This window comes from Castor canadensis, chromosome 11 (assembly GCF_047511655.1).
Source record: "Castor canadensis chromosome 11, mCasCan1.hap1v2, whole genome shotgun sequence".
Taxonomy (NCBI): Eukaryota; Metazoa; Chordata; class Mammalia; order Rodentia; family Castoridae; genus Castor; species Castor canadensis.
This window is the reverse complement of record NC_133396.1, coordinates 98,886,591-98,910,790: the sequence shown is the minus strand read 5'-3', so window position 1 is coordinate 98,910,790 and position 24,200 is coordinate 98,886,591. Positions and strand designations below refer to the sequence as shown.

General features: G+C 37.9%; 1 protein-coding gene across 5 annotated transcripts in view; it reads left to right on the top strand.

The window, feature by feature from the left end:
* Positions 1-2,993: 2,993 nt before the first annotated feature.
* The window catches only part of Uap1 (UDP-N-acetylglucosamine pyrophosphorylase 1), a 34,483-nt gene continuing 13,276 nt past the window's right edge, over positions 2,994-24,200 (top strand). For 2 of the 5 annotated variants that reach the window (XM_020170643.2, XM_020170641.2), the window contains exons 1-5: positions 3,518-3,722; positions 10,140-10,476; positions 18,611-18,815; positions 20,856-21,031; positions 22,476-22,648. In XM_020170643.2, the coding sequence (XP_020026232.1) occupies positions 10,197-10,476; positions 18,611-18,815; positions 20,856-21,031; positions 22,476-22,648 (834 nt within the window). In that variant the 5' untranslated portion in view covers positions 3,518-3,722; positions 10,140-10,196. Of the gene's footprint in view, positions 3,091-3,516; positions 3,723-3,929; positions 3,949-10,139; positions 10,477-18,610; positions 18,816-20,855; positions 21,032-22,475; positions 22,649-24,200 lie in introns of those variants that run through there. The other 3 variants (XM_074047628.1, XM_020170642.2, XM_074047629.1) reach the window with 3 other exon arrangements.

Below are 24,200 nucleotides of genomic sequence, written 5' to 3'. Positions count from 1 at the left end.
AACTTACCTGACACATCTATAGGGAAAAACAAGCAAGCAAGTAGCTGTTTTAGTTATTAAGTAACATACTTGCTTTTCTAAAGTTAAAAATAATTTCCATTTAAGCAAATTTACCCATTGTTCCTAGAAGATAAAACATAAAACCTATTGTATGATCTTTTGAATTTAAAATTTTTTCCAAAATAATGGCTCATTTCAAATATTTCTTCTCAGCAAATAGTTGGGAGAATGGATATGCTCAAAGCATGTTATATGCATATGGAAATGTCACAGTGAAACACAGTATGTATGCATCAATAATAATAAAAACAAATATATCTCATATATCAACATGATTTTATATTTTAACAGAAGACTATTTCATTTTACTTTTTTTCTTCTTTTCTCTTTTCCTCATTCTTTTTTAAATTCACCTAACATTTATTACATAGCTACTCAGGCTAGCACTTTTCTCATTGAATTCTCTTTTCAACTCTGTTAAGATATATTGTGTGCTTTATCTCAATTTTCTGTGAACTGAAGGTTAGGGAACTAAGGTGATTTTTTTCAAATTGCACAATGTCTATATATCTATCCTATCTGTCCATCCATCCATCCAATCATTCATCTAAGAGGTGAACATATTATCTATTTATTTTCTAAACCAAACTGAAATCAGAGCATATTACAAAAATATGTACACTTGGTAACTAGTCCCTTTCAATGCTTCAGACTTCACAATGTTCTTTTATCGTTTTCACATTTATTTACATGTGTATACATTGTTTGTGCCACCTCCCCAATCCCCTCATAATATGTTTAATAGCAACCCTTATGTGGATATTTCAGTTTCTAAATTTTTTAACCTATGTATAAACTCCTTGGTCTTTTTCATTAATGAGGTAGCAGGACTTAGAAAAGGTGGTGTTGCCAATGGGAAAACATGTAAAAGCCCTGTATCATCAAGACCAAGTATCATAGTGAAGCCTCCTGTAAAGAGAAAGGCTGCCCCTCACCTTCAATCTCTTTCTCAAACTCTGTTGGATTATCTTTGAGGAAAACTTCTTCATTCTTTATTCTCTCCTTCTTGCATACTGAAGACCTTTATTTGTGCATTTGCAGCAGCACTTATGACCTTCTATTTTGAAAAAGGAACATCTCTCCTATTGTCTCAGAAGACCCTGGTTGAGATCTTAGGTCCTTGGAGTCTCAGACAAAGAGTTGGATGGAGACACACAGGGTGTTTATTGAGTGAGAGAAGGAGTAAAAGCAGGAAAGTACACTCTCTAAGGAAGGGGTGGGTGGTGGGGGAGAGTGGACTCTGAGCAGAGTGGCTTAAGAGCAGCACCTATAGCTCAAGAGCACCTTGAGTTTGGTTTGGATGGGTATTTATAGCAAGGGATAAGCAAGGGAAGATTTGGGTGGTTGTTTGGTAATTGACTACACAGGTGAATTCAATGAGCTGGAATAAGGGACCCTTGTGCACCTTAAGCCCCAGTTTGGGTCCAGATGAAAATGCTATTTCAAAAGGGGCATTTTGGATGTGAAGGCAATCTGGCTGTGACATCTGTCACCTCATTAATTGTCAGGGTTGATTCAGGTGATCTGGCTGGCTAGGCAGGTGTCCCCTTCTTCCCTCACTGCTCCATGTGCGACCCTCCTGAAGCTAAGCACTTTGTTAAAGAGGACAACCATCTCCGATAGAGAAGGACCGTTCTTTGTTCAAGGGTATGCGAGTATTTGTGCTACCCTGCTAGACTCTCCAAACAAGCTCTCAAAAGGGCGTTTTGGGGTAGTGCTGGGTGGAGCCAGTTCATCTGTTCTCTGTGAGACAATCTGTGAGTAGGCCACTTGATCCCTTTGACCTGTTTGGGTACTTTCCCTATTACTAGTCTGCCTAACTATCTCTATTATAGTACTATAAATTCCTGGAGGACAGAATCTTTTGATTCCCCATGGTGTCTATCTCAAGGTCCAGCAGAGAATAACTCAATAAATACATTTTGAACAAATAACTATTTGTTCTTTATTGAATTCTGAAAGTGTGCCAGTTTGGTCTTAATAGTTCTACCAAGGGACATTCACATATAAAGATCAAAGGATTCCAGGCAATTTCCACTGTGTACAGGTTTGGAACTCTTCATTTAAGCCTGTTTTCAAAACTGGGCGTTTTAGAATCAGAGAAACAGTCCCATATCGTTATTCTTGTCCCAAGGAGGCACAGCTGCCAACATAAACAGCACTGTTGGTGGCATTTACAGCTTCTCAGGTGACGTGGCATTGTGACCGGATACCAAAGGGCATGTGACACGGTACTGGCAAACTACTCTGTTGACTATCACACCCTTCCTAAATCCTTTTCCTCCAGAGCTGTATGCTTTGTGGGTTAAAGCATTTCTTTTGTGTTGGGAAGTTGTAAAAACTCCTGAAAGCCACAGAAGATACTTATTAAGTGGAAAAATACTTCTTATTAATTTGTAAATTACACTTCTTGCTAAATTATAAGTCTATAAATTAGATATATTGATACTGAAGTCCTTATGAAAAATAAATATGCAAGGTTAAGAAAACACTGAAAACGAGATGCTAAAACAGGAAGCCTATCTACCAGATGTTACAATAGAAGAAAGGCACCTAAATGTTGAATGTCTCTGATAGAGGCAATGTTAAATCTAGGCATTTTTGAGATTGGACTTCTTGCTCAAACTGCAAAATGCAACACGATTTTAAATGTAAACACAGCTTCTACGCTAACAGTATTGAATATATTACCTGCATGTGACTACATAAACTGTGCACACCCGCAGAAGGTTGTGTAACAGGACTGTTGAACATTAGCCCTGGAGGTCACCAGTCCAAGCACCGACTTTGTGCCCAGAGATAAACTAAGCTGTCCCCGGCTCACTGGACCCTGGGCTTACTCTCACTGGCTGGCATATCTCTACGTCGGGTTATCTAATACCTTTGCCTGCATTTCTTCTTTCACGTGTGGTTGCACAAAAGGAAAGAGGCCTGGCTTCTCCCGCGTGGTAGTCAAAACACCACGGCACAGAGGAAGTCCGGGTTCTCCTAGGTATCTGGCAGATTAAGAGAGGAAACAACTAACTCAAGGTCAGAGGGCGCACCAGGCGGGTGGCCCTTTCCCCAGCCATTCCCTTGGATGTTCAGGAATCCGCCATCTACAGACACAATTGCCAGCTCAACTACTCCGTGCTGGACAGGGCGTGCCCTGACGCCGCCCGGCCCAGAGGCTGACTAAGGACCATGGGCTCACATCCTTAGGTCCAGCCGGGGGCGTCAGAGGTTCTAGGAGCTGCCAGGAGGTCCTCCGCAGGTTTATCCCTTCGCTGTCCTAGCCTCGCCCCTGCCAGCGGACGCAACTAACTCCGCCCCTCGCCAGAGCGTGGGGAGGCGGTGCCGCAGCCTGACAGGTTCTCGGCCTTCTCATTGGCCCGCAGAGTGAGTGGCGCGCAGAAGCACCGCCCACCCACGCCCCTCTGGCACCAGCATAGCTCCCGCGCTGACGTGTCCGGGCGGCCGGCTTCCGCTCCTCCCCACAGCCAGTCAACACTGAGAGAGGGGCGGGGTGGCCGGGGCCCGCGCTCCCTTGGGCTCCAGCACCCGGCCCTCCCCAGCCCCCCGGATGAGCCTATATATTCCGAGCGGGCGCGGGACGCAGATGAGTGGCCGAGTGCAGGGAGCCGGAGCCGGAGCCGGACCGAGTTGCCGTCGCGCGGCGGGAGGTAGGGGCGCTTAGCCCGTGAGGGGATGGGTCCCCGTTACACACACGTTTCCACGCTACGCGCGCAGACGTGGACACGCGTCGCAGGAGCGTGCACAGCGCCGGCTGCCTGGCCACGCCGCGGAGCCCGCGCGCACACACGCGTCCGACCTCGGGCGCCCGCGGACGCACCCAGCCCTCCGTGACGCGGCCGGAGGGTGTGTGGGCTGGCCGCCCGGTGCTGTTGGGTGGGTGGCGGGGCGGGGATGCGTGGGGGCGCGCCAGATGCAGGGGGACTTAGGGAGAGGGGTTTGGGGGCAATGTCTGGAGGCAGAGGGTGTTGTCAGTGCGGTTGGGGCCGGCAGTCGGCTCTCACCTGGGTGCGGGATTTGAGCTATGAGGTTATCAGGTCACGGCCTGGGGACAGTTATGCCGTTTGGTTTGGGGGACCCCCCAGTGGGTTAAGTGGTTGTTGGAACTGTTAAGTGGGAGTGAGTTGGGTGTGCCTTGAACGTGCAAGAGAAAGAATTGAGTGCTCTAACAAGGGTAGGGGATACCCGCGCGAGATAACGACAGTAGGACAGTGGGATGTGACAGTGGGAGAGGGTTCAGATTTCTGGCTTCCCCTCATTTGACCGGGCAGAAGAGAGGGATGTGAGCACACATGTGCTGAACAGATGGCTTCTTGAAGATTTTTTTTTTTTTAAATCAAGTTTGGCTTGATGCTGTGCTCTCTTTGTACACAATTCATGAAATCTGAAATCAGGGGGTAGTGATTATGACAAATATGCGTATGTCATTACGTAGTGCAAAAGTTTAGGGACTTTCAGGTGAAATTCACTGGGTGCGGACCTAGGGTTTGCAGGAAACTGAAGGCAGCTGTGTCTCCTTTCACTATTAGTTGGCTCACTTAGCTGGGGTTTCATAGGCTTTGCTGGCAAACATTTACAGGATTCAGTTAGTGTTATGGCTCAATTTCAGTAATATTTTTCAAAAGCTGTAAGAGGTTTACTTATCCATTTGAGGGCATACAGAGATAAGGGCAGAGGAGAGACCAGAAAATACTGGATTTCTGTAATACTGGTATTTACATTCTAATAAAGATGGTAATGGTGTATTATTGCAAAATTTGTCATTTGATGCAGATCCATTAGGCTATAGGCATATACCAAGTTTTTGTCAGACTTTATAGAACAAATTTTCGACTTTTTCCAATTTTTGTTGTCAGAATGAAAATTCCTTCAGTTTTCTTCTTTATTGCTATTTACCATTACACATACACCTTTTACCAGTATTAGAGGGAAATATAGTACTGTATTCATGATATAAAGAGGGGGTTACAGCTGCCGCAAGTAAACATCATAGATAAATTATACTTGTCCAAAACGAGTATGGTTGTTATGTTATGAATATTATATAATATTAATGAGCACATGTGACCTTGTAAACCTTTGCAGGATGCCAATGTTACAGGCCCAGATATCAAAGTTTGAGTTGCCTTTTTTATTTGGATTTATTTTCTCAAGCATCCAAGGGCAGATGAGAATCTAATGATTTTTTTTTTTTGGAAAAGTTTGATTTATAACTTAAAATGTTATGTTGTATATGCTTTTTAGCAGACAGAATGCTTTTCACTCTTTACTCTCTTGAGGATATGTGAAATAGGTTGCTCGCCTTATCTTCATGAGGAAATACATGCACAGGGAAGTGAAAGTATTTGCACAGGGCCAAATGATGGGGGAGGGACCAAGAACTAGGACCTACTATTCTTTGGTTACCTGTTCCTACTGATCTTCCCACTACAATATGTTCCCTTGTCTGGGCAGAAGAAATACTATAAATGAGACCCTGGAAGCCATCCTTGGAAAATAATATAAATCCATCCCCTTCACCTGTCTTTTATATATGTTTTCTTCTTTTTTGGCGATACTGGGGCTTGAACTCAGGGCCTCACACTTTACAACTTGAGCCACTCCACCAGCCCGATATGTTTTCTTAAAAGAATAAAAAAGTTACTTCTCTTGAAACTTAATAAAAATACCTTAGTGAGTGTCTAAGGCTCAGTCTCCTGATTTCTTGCTTTTGTATCTACCTATGCTCCCTAGGGGATCTTATTCAGATAACAAGTATGCTAATGATCTTGTAAGTTTTATCTTTAGCTCTATTATCACCTCTGAATCCTAACCTGTGTTTTTCTGTCTAAATCAGCATTTTTTTCATTGTCTAGTATGCATATAAAATTGAACTGACCCAAACTGAAGTATTCTCTCCAGTGTCCACACTTATGTATCCTATCCTAAATACTCTTATCTTAGTGTTTCCCCATCTTCTATAAGTTGGACCATTACTTGGAGTGAGATTTGCTTGATTCTTACCTTTCTCCACATTCAATCCATTATCTAATTCTGAATTGGACCACTTTGACTACAACTCTAAGCCACCATCATCTCTCATCTAGTCTACAGTTGTACCCTAACTGCTTCTATTTTGCCTTCCCAATAAGTCTTCCTCCCTGCCTGCACCAAGAGCAGATAGATCCTTTTAAAACCTAAATCAGACCATGATACATCCCTGCTCCACATTTTCCAGCACCTTACCAAACTCCCAAAGTCTTTACCTTGAACACAAGATCCAGCCTGATCTGGTCTCTGCTCCTTTCTCCAGCCTTACTCCCAATCACTCTTCGCCTTAGGCACCGTGCTACAGTGGCATCAATCAGTCTTTTTGCTCTTCCTTTAATACACCAAACGTATTCCTGTCCAGAGGCTGTCACTTGCTGTTCTCTGCTTAGAATGCTTTTTCCCATGTTACTGACTTGGCTTCTTTCTCAAATATCATTACCTCTGTTGTTCCTTAGCCCTTTCCGCCGTCTACTTTTCTTCGTAACCTTGTCTCATAGTGCTACCTGACATTTTATGTCCTACGCTGGAATGTGGGCATGTACATTATTCCATTCCTCATTGTGTCCCTCCTACTCAGATCCGCTTGGTGGACAGTAAGTGCTCAATAAATATTTGGTGAATGAATTAATGGCACGTGAAAGTTATTAACTATTCTTCTTAAATAGTTAACATATATTTGTACATAACTTCTAAGAGTAACCCGTTCACATAAAAGAGGAGAGCAGCATTCATGTATGCATAACAGTGTCTCATCCAGCAACAGATGGAATATACCAACAGGAAAGTTCCTGTTGCTTAATGACATCATTGTCCTTGCAGTGTAGGTTACTACATTGGAGATGCTGGCTTAATAAACAAACCTACTACCCTGACAGTACAGTAAAAGAATAGCGCATGTATAATGCATAAGAATTGATAACAGCAAACGACTATTACTGATTTCTGTATTTATTGTACTATTTGCTAGTGTTTTGGAGTGCAGTTCTACTTGTTAATAAGTTTACTGTGGGTTGGGTGCATTGGCTTAGGCCTGTAATCCTAGCTACTGAGGAGGTGGGGATCAGGTGAAGATTAGGAGGATCCCGGCCAGCCTCCGCAAAAAGTTCACGACATCTCATCTCAGCCAGTAGTTGGGTGTGGTGGCACGGTCCTGTTTCCCAGCTACGTGGGAAGTGTAAATAGGAGGATCAACATCCTGGGCTTAAACACCAGACCCTATATGAAAAATTACTCAAGCAAAATGGGCCCGGGGCATGGCTCAATTAGTAGAGCACTGGCCTAGCAAGCACGAGGCCCTGAATTCAAACCCTAGTACTGCCCCCCCAAAATTTACTGTGAAGCAGTAATATGTATGCTATACATATTATAATATGTATATTATACATGTTATGCTGGTAGTAGCCTCATTTTGTATTTATTGTGTCTCTTGGTTGCATCAAGAAGCAAGTGGTTGACCTACACTGTCTTTATTAAGTGCACTCCTCTATGGTGTTCACACAATGATGAAATCATCTAATGGTATGATTCTCAGAACATAGCCCCTTTGCTAAGAGATGAATGACTGAAGCAGCATTGACAAAATTTCAGCTGTTCATTCCCAGCCTTGGATCCATTTTTCATATTGTTCCACTGACCTGACTGGATTTTCTTTTCTTGTATTCTTGGGAAACTTCTTTTCATCCTCTAAGCCCTAACTCAAATAGTAGCTTTCCTCATGTTCAGAAAGCTGTGACTCAGTGCTCTGGAGTGCAGATTTCACTTATAGTAGCTAACAGCATTTATAGAGAGTCTCTGTGTGCTAGGCACTGCTTTAAACTTTTATTATACTAACTCATTAGCTCTTCACCTTAGTTGTAAGTACTTTTTTTTTTTTTTTAAGACAAACTTTTGCTATGTAGTCCAGACAGGGTCTTGCTATGTAGTGTAGAGGACTCTCAAACTCTCAATCCTCCTGCCTCAGCCTCCCAAGTGCTGAGATTACAGGCATTCACCACCATGCTCGGATAAACACTATCTTTTATCCCCATTTTACAGATGTGAAAATTGAGGTAGAGAAAGGTTGAGTAAATAGCTCAATATCACAAACTTGGAATATGGTGGCACTGAGATATGAACCCAGCCAGTCTGACTCCAGAACCTAATGCTGTTTTCCACCAAGCTGTACTGCTTGTCTTTTAAATAAGATCTTGCATTGGATTCTTAGTATTCCCTCTGCCTTTATGAGAAATGTAGAAAGAGCATAGGCTTTAGAGTCACTTAGATCTGAGTTAAAATTCCTGTTTTTCTACTAGGTATGTAGCCTGAGGCAGATTGCTTCTTTGAGCCTCATTTTCTCATTGTTTGTAAGGATTTTTAAAGTTATGCCTCTGAACTTTGTGAGGAAAATTTTATTCTCATTTTGCAGATGAAGATGCCAAGGATGAAAGTATTTGTAACTTGGTCCAGGTTGTAAAGACAATAAGAGTCAGTTCTGTTTGATTCCAAAATCTGACAGATATGTCATGGGTATCTGGAATTCCTCTAGGCAGACTGTACAAGAGATAACTCTGGTGGTGTGGCATGTTTTCACATCACAAGACTTCTCATGGTTGCAGAAGGGGGCAGGTGGACTGGGTGTCCAGGGTGTCTACCATCTTCTTGGGGCAGCTTCTGTTTTGACTTTCGGCATCACATCTGCAGATGGGCAAACTTGCACTTGCCTTCTCTTGTTTTAAAGGTTTTAGGTGCTGTTATTACTACAGCCTCAGAGTACACAGAGGTGTGGGTTCTCTTGACCCGAGTTTGTAAATGGTGCTTGATGTTTAATGATTGTGACCAGGTAGATACTACTATTAATCACATTTTACAGATAAGGAACCTGACATGGGGAAGTGACCCAATAAACTCTACAATTGGGTTCTGAACTACTGTCTCTATTACTCCCACTCTTACATGAGACAAGAGTGGGTTGTTTCTTTGATACCTGTTTCCTTTTGCATTCATCTATTTAAGTGAGTAGATTAAATATTTCCTAATTTTATAGTACTATGTAGTTTTTAACATTTTGCTTTGTGATCACAGAGTACCCCAGCTATGTGAATAGCATTGTTTTAGTTACTGATTCTTAAGTGTCTATTGTTTATCTCTTTGATTAGGGTCCAAGTTCTTAGTGAGTGAGAAGAGATAGCAAATGTTTTTATTCTTCTCTGCAGATGTTGCTGTTGAAATGTATTTTTCATGACTGTAGGTGGTCCTTCATTCCTGAATATTGCAGTATTCTGAATACCACAACAGTTATTTTTATCATTAAAGATAAAATGACAGTTGAAATATTAAATGGTAGCCTAGTGGATAGAGGAATAGTACTGAGGCAGCAAAAGTAGTGAAGAGGGTAAGCCCTGGTATCAAATTACCTGGGTCCATGTCACTCCACCAACTGGCCAATTCTTAGCTTCTCCATGCCTCAGTCTCCTCAACTGTAATAACTAGTGATAACAGTTGTACCAGTGCTGTAGAGTTGTTGAAAATTAAATGAGACCAAGTAATAAAGTACTTCATACAGAGCCTGGGACATAATGCTAGTTTTATTTTACAAGTCTAATCTCTTACAAATGTTGAGGTCAGAAAGGCAAAAGTTTATTCTTTAACATCAAGCTTTTTTAAATGCATAGTCATGTATAGCTTATTGAAGGGGATATATTCTGAGAAATGTGTTAGGCTATTTTATCACTGTACAAACATCATAGAATATACTTACAGAAATTAAGAGGGGTACAATTATCACCAGGCAATACAATCTCTCTCTCTCTCTCTTTTTTTTTTTTTTTCCTCTGGTGGTACTGGGGTTTGAGGTCAGGGCTATGTGCTTACAAAGCAGGTGCTCCATCACTGGAGTCATGCCTCTAGCCCATGGCAATACAGTCTTATGGGACCACTGTCATATATGTGGTCTGTCATTTACCATAATTATGTGATACATGACTGTACTTAATTTAGCAGAAAAAAACCCCTTATGTTTGTAGGTTGGACTTTGGCCTGCTATTTCTTTTCTCTTTTAGGTTCACAGCTGCAGAAGTCCTACCCCTGTTTTCACAAAACTTGGCTACTAGATCACAATGAATGTTAATGACCTCAAACTCAGGTTGTCCAAAGCTGGGCAAGAACACCTACTCCAGTTCTGGAATGAGCTGGAAGAAGCCCAGCAGGTAGAACTTTATGCAGAGCTCCAGGCTATGAACTTCGAGGAACTGAACTGCTTTTTCCAAAAGGCCATTGAAGGATTTAACCAGTCCTCTCACCAAGAGAAAGTGGATGCACGAATGGAACCTGTCCCTCGAGAGGTGTTGGGCAGTGCTACGAGGGATCAAGATCAGCTCCAGGCCTGGGAAAGTGAAGGTATTGAGCATGTTCCTATTTGCTATAAAGGTTATTATGGGATATAATAAAATAGTTGACGTAGCTGTGACTAATACTTGACTCTGATGCTACCCTGGAGGCCCTTTAGAAATTGACTTTGTAAGATAGCTCTCTCATTGCTGGGTTACATTCTGTTCTCATTTCTGATGCCTAGTTCAAGACTGTTCTCATTTTAGTCTTAATTTGCCTCCAGTCTCATTCTGTCCTCAATTTCCATACTTCAGCTAGATTTCTTTTCATGAAATGTCCTAGCATGAATTAAGTATTTCAGTTTAAGATGGCTTAATCTGAAAACTTGCTTTAACCTGGCTCTTACCTGTTTTTCCAATCTTGTTTCCTCCCATATTTCTTCCCATTCTTATTGCCCTACATATTTTTCGCTGAACCAAACTATTCACCTTTCCCTGAAAGTTATATTATGCCTTTTCTGTCTTTGCTCAGCTTTATCCTTAGCTTAATCTGGCCTTTGCCCTTTCTACCCTAGCTGGGTCATCTTATAGGGTTACATCTTGGAGCTGTGCAGTGCAGTGACTCTGCAACTTATGGAACCTACACTCATTCTTTTAAGGCTCACTATACCTGTTATTTGCTTCCTCATCTTTTCTTTAGTGTCCCAAGTTGGAATTAGTTGATCATACTTTTATTGCATCACACTTTATAGTGAGAGTTTATTTTTATCTTCTTCATTACATTGTAAACACTTGAAGAGAGCAGCTTGACTCTTAGTTGTCTGTGGGTGTAAGGTAGCATTTAGAAGAGAATTTTGCAGTTGTTAAGTTGATCAGTAATGTTTATTGAATTGCCCCAAAGATTTTTATTCTAAAGCATATAGTAAAATCTGTTCTCATATCCAGTACTAATTTGTGCTTTTGAGATTAGCAAAATAGCTCAACTGTAGCTTTTTGAGAGCTATGGTTTTTATAATCTACTACTCCTCTGTAAATAAAAGATATACTAAATATTGTAGCCAAAGCCCTTGAGTGTTTTTCCATGGTACTTGTCAAATCTGGACCTCCACTTCCTCAACTGTGAATGAGCAGATTAATAATTTTCTGTCCTTTTTAAAAGACATTATTGTATTACAGAAACTAATATAAAAATAAATTGCCTGTAACCTCACCAAATTTGTTTTTATTTGCTCATATTATCACCCAGTTCTTGGTTGTATACATGCTTACATTCTAGATGTGTGATAATATCATAATTATAATAATTTTATGTCTATATTTTGACCGTACCATGGCTATTTTCATTTTGTCTTCTACTCTTCAACATTCTCAAAAAGGAAGATGACTGACATTATTAACTTTTGTATACCTTTCTATACATTTTTCTAGACTCCCAAATTTACTGATTTCAAACTGTGTTCTAAAGAGCCCTAGAGGTTTCAGTGGGGAAGCAGATTCTAAGTGGGTAGCTCTCTAACCTCTTCCTCTTCCCACTACAAGAGCATTCCACTTTTTTCTATTTTGTGACTTCGATCTTTACCTGAAGTTTTATTTAAAAGGATTTGGAGTTTAAAAAGCAGCTTGAAAATAATTGGATGTTCAGGTAGGTGCTTGTCATATCTAAAATGCTTGGTAGTGGCTAACCTACCTTCTTACCTAGGAGAGGGCTGTCCTAAAATGCAAGAGAATGACTTCCAGATGAATCTTTGAATGGAGAGTTTTGGTGATATCATATGGCTTTGGATTCACTAATCCTTTCCTCCTTCCTTGGATTTCAAAAAGGATATGACTCCAAACCAAGAGTCACACAGGACTGTCTTTACCTTGAGGTATCCCGGTTGCTCACATTTCTCCTTAGGGTTTTGAGAGGAAGTCTTAGTATTAACTCTTACAGAAAGTCAGAACTTTGACCTTGTGTAGTAGCTATAACCAACAACCAGGATCTCTACAATCTGAATTATAGACTTTTTTGTTGGAATCTGTAGAACTAGTCTGTTTATGGCTTTTCATTTAAATTATAATCTGTAATGATTAGAGACAAGTATAGTATAAGAAGGTGCAAAGCAAACTTCCTTTTGGATTAGTCTCAAGGCAACCGTATTTATTTGTGGCTTAAACAGTAGGGGTGGAGAAGGAGACTTTGCTACTGACTTTATATCTTTTTTATTTGGCCAAAAAAACCCTTGTGTTTGCAAATTCATAAAAAAATAAATTTTCTGCAGTAAGTTATCAAAGGGAAGAGATAGTCATTGTGTAGTTTATAGCATTACATTTCACATAGTGGGAAGATACTGGTAACTGTATCAGGAACAATTTTGTTTTCTTCAGGTTGGGGAAAAAGACTGTGTAGTAACTTCAAAATGTGTGGTGGTTATTGAGATGATAATGGACATTTTAAACCTAGGATGGAAAATCCTGTATTTCTGAGGATGACTACATATGTGATCTCATTATTGAAGAGAGATCTTGCTTTAATTTAATTAGTAATGTTTTATGACCAGATGTAGACAATGGAATGGAGAAGAGCAACTGGAAATTCTTTATTTTACAAAGTTGAGATCTTGAAGTAAATAAAAGCTTTGATGAGAATGTTGTTTTACTAAAGATACACTGGGAAAGTAGGGTTGCTTAATTAAAAACCTCATACTTTGTTAAAACAAATGTGTGCTTATGTGAATGTAAATTAATCTCCTAGCTTTATTTTATAAAAGTTACTATTTAGTATTTTGTTTTCTTTTCTTTTTTTTGGTGGTACTGGCATTTGAATTTAGGGCCTCATGCTTGCTAGGCAAGTGCTCTTCCACTTGAGCCACTCTGCCACCAGCTTCCCTGCCCCCCCCCCTTTTTTTTTTGTCTAGGAGACATTTTCCTACAAATCACAATGGTGCTTCTTTATAATACAACAGTGTGGTTAAAAAGTAAACGGATTGCCCAGCAAAAATGTTTTCATAACATTATTTCCTCTACATTTTCTGAATCCAGTGTAGTGATATTTTTAGTAGATTTGTTTTATTTAAAAGTAATATATACTTGCTTTAGAGTAATTGGAAAATACTAAAAATTATGAAAAATAAAAATCTCTGCCATACTACAATACAGAGATAAATAATCATTAGTAATATTTTGTAATATTTCTCTTTATACATACATATACATATAAACATTGAGGCTGTGGTTTGTGTACAATTTTGTATCTACTAAAGCATTTTTAAAGTTTCAGTTTTCTTGTATATGTTAAGACTTGCTTTATGTCCTAAAATATGATTTATTTTGGAGAAAGGCTGTGGGGTGCTGAGAATAATATGTATTCTGTGACTGTTGGGTGGAATATTATGTAAGTGTCTGTGAAGTCCATTTGTTTAATTCTGAAGTTTCTTTGTTGATTTTTTTTTGGAGAGGGGCTTGGATGATCTATCTATTGGTGAGAGTGGGATATTGAAGGCATCCGTTACTCAAGAATTTATTATGAAAAATTTCAAGCATATTTTGAAACATATTTAGAGATAAGTATGATATAGTGAACTCCCACATATGCCACTTATATTAAAATTATCAACTTTTTGCTACTTTTGCTTCATCTATCTCTATTTTTCTTTCCTGTTTTCTTATATATTTTAAGATGAATCCCAGTCATGCTATTTTTGCCCTCTGACAGTTCAATATACATCTCTAAAGATAGGTCATTTTCTTCTAACTAATCACAATGCCATTATTATGGCTAGTGAAATTCACAGTAATCCTTTAGTTTTGAAAATGAATTCAGATAGAGATTTCCCTGTTAGTCTGCTCTTTTTGCTTAACATTTTGGGGAAACAGCTGTAACAAATGATTATAGACTAGTTAAATGATTAACTAGACTAGTTATCTAGTTTACTTAATTTCACTAGTTGAATAGTCAGTTGATGCTACTCTGCTTGTCTTGGAGTGCTGACAATTTAAATGAAAGTTCTGGTGTGCTCTGTTTCAAAATTACCTGTTCTACCTTCCTTGTTTTAGACATGTCTAAGTTAAAGTGTACAGGAGGAACTAGTCCAAGCAGGAGTTACCCAGGAAGCGGTTGGCCTCTTTCAAGCCACTGTAAACTCGTCTCTGTTTCTTGTAAATGTTATCAGGAAAAGTTCTCAGAGTCTCTTGGACTTGTTCTATAGCCCTGGAAATGTCTCACTCTAGTTTGAATTTTTTTTTAACCTCTGATTGGGTCTTAATTAATAAACACAAAAGTTATTAATGCTTGTATTCTATAATAGAGATATAAAAACAATGATAGTGACATAATTCTTAGGTTTTTTCTTCTTTCTGCAGAAGTTCTAGGATAGGAATTAATAATTTCCCATGTGTAATCAACGTTTTTCCAGTAGGTGCAGTGGTGCCCACATGAACTTCATGTTACGATACTTAATGTTTGGAATAATATATCATTGTCATATAACCAAAAAGCTTACTGAATTTTACTTGCTTAATTTCAAGCAGTATTTTATCTGTCATTATAAAACACATACTAATTTTAGAATTATACCCTTTTGATAAGTATGCAGCCTTACTGAAATAACACAGCTGAAGTAGATGACTGCTTCAGACAGTGTACCCACAATCTGACACTGTGCAGAACAGCTGTAGCTACATTTGTTATTGAATTGCTTTGCTTTAGTTCTCTGGGGAATACTTTATTTCCTCTTGTTTTTCCCTGTCTGTCCATAAGTAATGTGCTTAAGCAGGAGGAAGTTAATTCAAGAACATTTTTTAAAATCACAAATGAATATCGATTTTTTATAACTCATTATAGTAGTTGTAATTAGATGGAGTTGAGATGTAAATGGATATTATACCGGAAATATACACTGGCAGACATAATTTTAATGCCATTTCTAAGAAGTGGTGACCAGATTGGTTATAAGGTCTACAGATAGAAGGAAGAAACAGAGAAAGTATGGCAAGCCAGGTTTAAGAAACAAATGCATGCTATTTATTTGAATAAAGAATAGGGTCACTGTGAGCTTCTGGTTGACAAAACTGAAAAAAATTAGAAAATTGGAAAGAGGCAGTAGTTTAGGGAACTGATCCAAGGAAAAGGAAGGTTTATGGGGATATTTTGATAACTGGTTGGAACCGATGGAAGTCGTGAATTGGTATTGATAACATCAGGCAAGCAGGTGCTGAGGCATGGCGCTGTCTGAGGAGTGTAGTGTTTACCTCTTTTAGGTAAGGTAGTGGGGTAATAATTACTTTTGGACTGAGAGTAAAAGTAAAATGTTAGGGGGCATGGCAGGAGCCACATGAACACAAAGCTACTTAGAACATATGTACCATGTGAACAGAATGTATAGTACAAAAAGAAGAAAAGCCTGTGTCCAGAATATGTATCTGGAGCTTTAAAAAAAAGATGCTCAGAAATATTTCTGATTCCTTGATACTTAATATTTCTTGAATGTCCAGACAGTTATTTCTCTATTTGCAATTCTAACATGGTCCAAAATTCATTTTGCAGCAAACTTGTCCTTTACAGAATAACCTCTCGTAAATTCAGTGGAAAAGAAGAAAGGGCAACAAAGAGGAAGTATACACATCTAAAAATTATGGTTCTGTAACATATCTGTTAAGGATTTGGTTGTGGTAAGAGACTGCTGGAGACAGTGTAGTGTGTGGTGAATAGGCCCTAGAGCCAGGTTCTAGTCCTGATTTACATTTGCTATCTCTGTGACCCTGGGTAAGACTCCTAACTTCCTTGACCCTGTCATCTCAAAAATGGAGAAAATTGCCTGGCGCCAGTGGCTCATGCCTGTAATCCTAGCTACTTAGGCAGAGATCAGGAGGATTGCTGTTTGAAGTCAGCCCTGGCAAATAGTTTGCGAGACCTATCTAGAAAATACCCAACACAAAACAGGTCTGGTGGAGTGAGTGGCTCAGGCGATATAGCGTCTGCCTAACAAGCGTGAGGCCCTGAGTTCAAGCCCCAGTACTGCCAATAAATAAGTAATAAAATGGAGAAGATTATACCTATCTCTTACTTTGGAGTTACCCTTGATTTTTTTTCTTATTTTAAATTCTAATAAGGTATAGTTAAATGCTGTGTGTATAGTTATAGGTACAGTACTGTCAGGGAAGAAAGAGAAAATTAAATCTTAGGTAGTTTAAGGTCAACTTCAGACTAAAGATGAAAATAATGGAAACATATAATGTGCTGTTTAATTTTTCAGATTGAAAAATGTCTAGAATAGTTGCTGAATAATGTCCTTGAACTATAGTTACATACTAATGAAGAAAAATTATAGAATCAGGAGTAGGGACAGCTCTGATTTTATAATGGATTTGGTGCATAAGTTCTCATTGTACTAAGCTGTTATCTTTAAGAAAACCTAACATATAAAAAATACGAAGCACAAAGTTGGTAAATTAGATAAGCCCATGCTACCTAAGATTTTAAAATAATACACTATCCCTTGGTATTCTTGGATTCTTTCTAGAATCCCCCTTGGATATCAAAATCTGTGGATGCTTATACAAAGTGACATACATTTTGCATATAACCTACACAGTCCTCCCATATAAATAATCTAGAGATTATTTAAAATATAACACCAAATGCAACGTACTTGCTAGGTAAATAGTTCTTACACTATACTATTTAGGGAATAGACAAGAAAAATAGTACATGTTCAGTACATACATAATTTTTTTCTTTCGAATATTTTTGATCCATACTGCTTTAAACCTATGGATGCAGAGCCAAGGATATGGAGGGCTGAATGTCATAGTGCCTCTTCCCACCACTGCCTCCTCTGGCTTGACCTACAGTTGTGAGTTTAATGAAAGTAGGAAATTCAGAAAGCTAGGTCAAAACTATCAATGATTGCTTTAATCTCATCTTACATTTTATACTTTTTCTTGTTTGCAGAGATCCAATTTCCAAATGGCTTTTTCCCCCACAACTTCTCTGTCTTTTGATGCTGAGAGTGTCCACCTCTGAGTGATAAAATGGGTCTTAGAGAAATGAGATATGGCAAGTTTTCTGTGTTATTTTTTTAAATCTAAGCTGAGAACCTCAGTCTTTCAGTAGCTTTTATAGTTTCATTTGCTTGCATTTGGATCTTAATCCATCTTGAATTTATTTTGGTTCAAAGAATAACATTTTTGTTCAAGCATTATGTTTGATTACTACTTACAGCTAAATAGCCAACTGGTGAAAACCAACATGTTCCAGACATAAGAACTAAATCAGTAGTGAAAAGTCTTAAATCTCCCTTTCTTCTGAGCTGTTCTAGATGGCTCATTTAAATAAAACATTTTTTGTGGGACTGGGTTTGAATTTGGGGTTTTACACTTTCAAAGACTGCTGGAGCCATATCTGTAGTGCATTTTGCTCTGGTTATTTTGGAGATGGGATTTCACAGGCTGGCCTCCAACCATAATTGTTCCAATCTAAGCCTCCCAAGTAGCTAGAATTACAAATGTGAGCCACCAGTGCTTAGCTTGCCCATTTTTTAAAAAGGAATTTTTACAAATTTTATTAAGGTACAATTAAATACAATAAAATGCATAATTTTATGTTTTAACATGTATATGCTTATATAACTACCACTCTAATCAAGATATAAAACATTTCCAACACACTCCAAGACTCCTAATACCCCTTGTGAACAATTCCCTAAGCTTATTCAGTTGTGTTGTGTTTCAAACCAGGTGTCCTAACTTCATAACCTGTATTCTTAACAGTTTTACTATACCATTTCCTAACTGAAGGTTTCTTTATATTTTCCTTACATTTCTTTACAACTACTAGCTTGCCTCGTATATTTGCATGGTTATTGATTATAAACTATAGGTAATGTAGTAGGATCATATTATCTTGAAACCTTGGTATCATCTTTTGTCCTTTTTCTTAACTTGCCACATAAAAACTAATTTTTTGTAAAAACCTTTATACCATCTGTTGTTTCTTGCTTCCTAGTGCTTTCAGAAAAAAATATTTTATTCATTTTTTTCTTATTTGGTTGAATTTCTAAGTATAATTGTTTAAATAATAAAAAATGTTTTAATTAATAAGATATTCACGACTGTGTAGATTTCTTATTCTCCTTGCGTCATGCAGATGGAGGGAGTCTTGGCTAATACCTTTGTATGTTTGTTGAATTATAGAGGTTTTGTGATACTAGTGTTTTCTTTTCTAGGACTTTTCCAGATTTCTCAGAACAAAGTAGCAGTTCTTCTTCTAGCTGGTGGGCAGGGGACAAGACTCGGAGTTGCATATCCTAAGGGAATGTATGATGTTGGTTTGCCATCCCATAAGACACTTTTTCAGATTCAAGCAGAACGTATCCTGAAGCTACAGCAATTGGCTGAAAAATATTATGGCAACAAATGCATCATCCCATGGTAAGATATGTCTTATGGGGGTGTCTGAACATCTATTGTTTTCTAAGTTCAAAATCATATAAACTTTATAAGGAGTCACATTTAATATTACTTCTGCTTTTCTTAGGAGGTGTAGTTTACTATATGTGTTGAAAGCAATGTATATTATAGATAGCTCACCTCAATGCCCTTAAAATTTCAGAGGAAATATACTCACCTCTGACTTTATACAGTAGGAGTGCCTTTAGTTGCTCAGTGGACTCTCAGTCTAGAAACTTTATACTGGTTGATGTTTGTTTGTCTAGTTATAGAATTTCTAATTGAAAATTTCTTTCTGAAATTTGAAGGCATTGCTCTGTTTTTTGGTTTTTTTTGTAGCATTAAGGTTGATGTCTAGTGCCGTTCTGATTCCTAATCTTTTTCTTTTTTTCTCCTCTCTGAAAAGTTAGGGTTCCTTCTTATTTCTAGTACCTGAAATTTCATGATGGTATGTGTGTGTTATCTGCCACTGCTCTGGGTACCCAGTGGGCTTTCTCAGTCTAGCAACTCCTGTCCTTAAGTACCAGGTTATCCTGTTCTCACCTCTTCCTCCCCCATTTCTTCCACACACAGCTCAGATGAGCACTATGTTGATTTCTCTGCTATGGGCCAAACTTGTGTACTCATCCTGTACTGGTATGCTGTATTCTCAGGGTCTCTACCTTGGTCATTGTTTGTCTTCTAAGCCCCAAGAGATTACAGGAAATTCTGAGCTTTTTAGAAGACTTTGTTTTCGCTCTTTAATTACTTTCCAGAGCAGTTTTGGAAGTTAGCATGGTTGAAGGGGAAACCAGCTGCATGTCTTACATCAGGTCCCTAATCTTGTTGTTTCAGTCCCTTGTGACCAACAAATGTTCTGCTGGCTTCTTTGTCCCCCAGCTGCAGCTCTGGTCCAAGCGCAGATTCTCTGCCACTAGCCTGTATCCCAACTCAGAAAATACCCTCAAGACAAGGACAAGGCAGCTGGGTATCCTTAATTCCCCCTTTGGAAGACTCTCCCTGTCTGGGACATTAATTGCAATCCATGTTGTTTCTGCAACTCTGATTTCTTTGAAGATTTTTAATTTCCCCCAGCTTTTCTAGTTTTTTCAATACACATACTAGCCTGCTGTGAACTATTCCCCCCACCCCCCCCGCCCCCATCTTGATTCCTGTGGGGGTTTTAGAGAGACATCTGCATTCTAAGCAGCCAGAATTCCCTCCTACTATTATGTTGGATTTTCTTCTTTTTCTCCTGTCTCTTCACAAGTCAGAATTTTGTTCTTTTCTTATACAGAGCAGTTTAGCCACCTCTTTTGTCATTTTCAAAATCACGCCCTGATATTTTTGTACCCGGAACTTAAAATATCTAGAATGAATTGTTAAACATATCTACCATGGTAGGAAAATAATACCATTTTCTTCATTTATTCATTCAATGCCTATTAACTGAGTGCCTGCTCCTAGGTGCTGAGTATTAATCATTAACCATAACACACAAAAATTCCTACTTATGTGTAGTTTATATTCTAGTAAAGCCAAAAAGTACTGTGGTTTCTAATTGTGGGTCTAAATAGGATCTTTTTCTGTTTTCCCTGCTAGCATAAGTTGAATTTTTGCGACAGCAGAAGCCTATAACTGGAACAGAGCCTAGATTCCATTTCAAATTTTAATTAAAAAAACCCCCACAAGAGATCATCATACTGTATTACAGTTACCTTCTCTCTGTTTATTTAGGGTAGAAATTAATTTAGAATAATTTTTCATAAGTTCTAAATGTTTAGTTAGGCCAGTTATAGGTTCTCTGCAGTAGGAAGTATGTTCAATATTGTTAGGTAGATTTATCTTATAATAAGGATTGATAAAATTGCTGGAAAATATTCTTGAGTAGCAGGCTCATCTTATCCAGGAAAAAGATAAAGGATATCAGCATAAGCAAGTGTTCTCATAGAGTTAATTTAGCTTAGGAAATAGACAACACTTTATTTTCCCTAATTCACATAACAGTATTACTTAGGAAATCTTCTACTTGTCTCTTGTAAGGTATATCATGACCAGTGGTAGGACAATGGAATCTACGAAGGAGTTCTTCACAAAGCACAAGTACTTTGGTTTGAAAAAGGAGAATGTGATCTTTTTTCAGCAGGGAATGCTGCCTGCTATGAGTTTTGATGGGAAAATTATTTTGGAAGAGAAAAATAAAGTCTCTATGGCTCCAGGTTTGTAATCATCCTTATTTAATGGGACTATAAATGATAATATAAATAAATTTTGGTTTTCTTTTTAATATGGTGATTTGAATGTTTAAAAAAAATCAGTATTTTGCAAGTTGGCAATGATTTAAAAAGATGAAAAATATTTGTTGATGTCTGTCCTAGAGAGCACTTTGGCAGTATTCAGGATATTCATTCTCTTCACTCAGTATTTTATAAATACAGCAGTGTCCATGGCTACATTTATTGTAGCGAAAAATTAGAAGACATCTGTTGGTTGAGAGGCTTGGCTGGGCTTCTAGCTCAGTGATAGCTTGCCTAGCATGTGCAAGGCCCTGTGTTCAATCCTTAACACTATAAAAAGGAAAAATAATAAGTAACTCAGAGGCTAAATTACAGTTTATAAAAAACAGATTCTTATTTTTTAATTGTGCTGGGACACAGGTTCTTAAATAGTATCAATATAATTGTTTAGAGACTTTAAATGATAAAGGAAAATCATTTCAATAGGTTAAGAGAATGCAAATACAGAACTGTATACAATGTGTGATTAGGGGCACTGCTTTGTAGGTAGTATGTGCAGGGAGTAGTTTGCTAATGGTGTCCACTAACACTGGGCAGTGTGTTGCTTGTGTCACAGTGACCCTGAGTATGATCTCAATTATGACAGTAAACCTATTGATAGTCATATCTATGTGAATCTGTACTTAGAAGAAAGACTGAAAGGGAATAAACAATAATATTAACAGTGGTGCTCTCCAGATACAGGCTTTTATTTCCTCGTAATTCCTTTTAAAAAAATCTTAATTCTTTTGAATTGATGGAAGAGTTTACTAATAAGCTATCTTGGGAAGTTGTCTAATTTTTCTCATCATTTAAGCAGTGTCTGTGGAAGAAATATTAAATCAGCACTAAAAAATACATAGGGGAGGAATAGGCTTTTGCTTTTATTTAGTTTGCCACCATAGACCTTCATCTGAATCTGGTTGCTGAACAATGGTTTGGCATAAAATACTCATATGCTTTTATTTTGAGATAGGTGAAATTGTCAGTGTTGGGGCTATAAATATAGAGCTAATTTGAACCATATAAATATCAATAAAATTTGAAATGTAAAATCATTGCTTGATAAATAATTTTATATTACACAATATATTATAGATTAAATTATTACAAGAGGTTGGGTAAAAAATAAACATGGTCTTTGGAGTTGTCTTGTCCTATATTAATGTTGTTTTATGTGGACTCATGCTAAATAGCCTTTAAAATCATATTACAGAACTTTCTGATACCTGAACACTTTCTTACGGATATTTAGTTTTCTTGGCTTTGTAATGTGAAACTGTGTTTCTCAGAGAACTCCATCTCAGTTTAGAAGCATTAAACAGTTTTCAGGGTCACCCTCATAATGGGTTCTGGTGTACTATTACTGGATTATTTTATTTTCCAGATGGAAATGGTGGTCTGTATCGAGCTCTTGCAGCTCAGAATATTGTGGAAGATATGGAGCAAAGAGGCATTTGGAGCATTCATGTCTATTGTGTAGACAACATACTAGTGAAAGTAGCAGACCCAAGTTTCATTGGATTTTGCATTCAGAAAGGAGCAGACTGTGGAGCAAAGGTAATACTTTATCAATTGTAATGAGGTGTTAAATGGACTTTGTCAGTATAAACATTCTAGGAGTCAAACTAGGATTATTAAAGTGACTTGAATCTTTTAGAACCATTTATCTCTCTGAAGTATCGAAACTATCCCACACCAACTTTTCATTTCTTTAATTGGCAACCCTTGGTTGTAGAAGCAATGTATACTTGTCAACCACAAGTAAACTTAAAGTGTATGGGGATGATTTGTAAGTGCCTGGAACAGTGAGTGACTATCATTAGACCTGGGATAGATGTATTAATAACAAGTTGTGTTCAAGCAAATTAACCTTTTTTTCTATGACAAAGTTACCAGAATAATAGGAAAGGGGCTTCAAATACGGTAGAAATACCAGATTTAGACTTCTGTAAGGCATTTAATCTATCTCATGATATTCATGTGAATAAGATAGAAATGTGGGGTTAGGGATAAGGACGGTTAAGAAGGTTAATTACTGCTGAAATGACCACAATTGTGCAGATAAGATGGAGGAAGGTTTGTAATGCATTTCTTGGTTACATACATGATGATACAGGAGGTGTGCCTTTTTGGTAGCAGACAAAATGTATAGTATAACTCAGAATAAAATAGAAAACATACAAGACCTTAAAACATTTCATAAGACTTAAAATATTGATATAAACATTACTTTTCTGAAAATCTTTAAAGGTATCCATTATATTCAAATAAAGTATAATATAATCACAAACACTGAAATGAGATGATTTTGGGGACATTTGACAAATTGATTGCAGAGTTTTGAAAGTTTGGAAAGATGGTCAGGAAGAAAAAGGATGATGATAAGGAGAGAAGGGAGATTTTTGTCTATCAGATATTAAAGTGAGTTATTAATAGAAAATAACTAGGAGCATGCTACTAGAACCAGAATAGAATGGCAGATTCATGGAAATAGATCAGTCAGGAACAGATCCATCTATATAAGAATATGCCATATAGAGATAACAACTTTTCAACTCCTTCTGGTTATTCATAAAACATACACTAAGACATTGCAAACTAGAGTCACCCACTGTGCTAGAACTTATTCCTTCTATCTGTGTTTTGGTAACCTATTATCTGACCTCCCTCTGTATTCCCTCCTTTCCACACCTCCCAGTCTCTAATAATCACTATTTTACATTCAGATTAACTTTTTAGCATCCACATATGAGAGAAAGCATGTAGTTTTGTCTTTTTGTGTTTGACTTATTACACTTAACATAATGCCCTACAGGTCCATCCATTTTGCTGCAAATGATAGATCATTATTTTTTATAGCTGACTAATATTCCATTGTGTGTGTATGTATATGTGTGTGTATATGTATCTCTCTCTCTATATATATACATATACATATATCTCACATTTTTTACTGGTTTACTCTGATGGGCATCTAAGTTGATTCCATGTCTTAGTGTTGTGAATAGTGCAGCAATACATGGGAGCATATGTTTTTCTTTGATGTGCTAACTATAATTCCTTTGGGTATATACCCAATAGTGGGACAGCAGGATCGTATGGCAGTTCT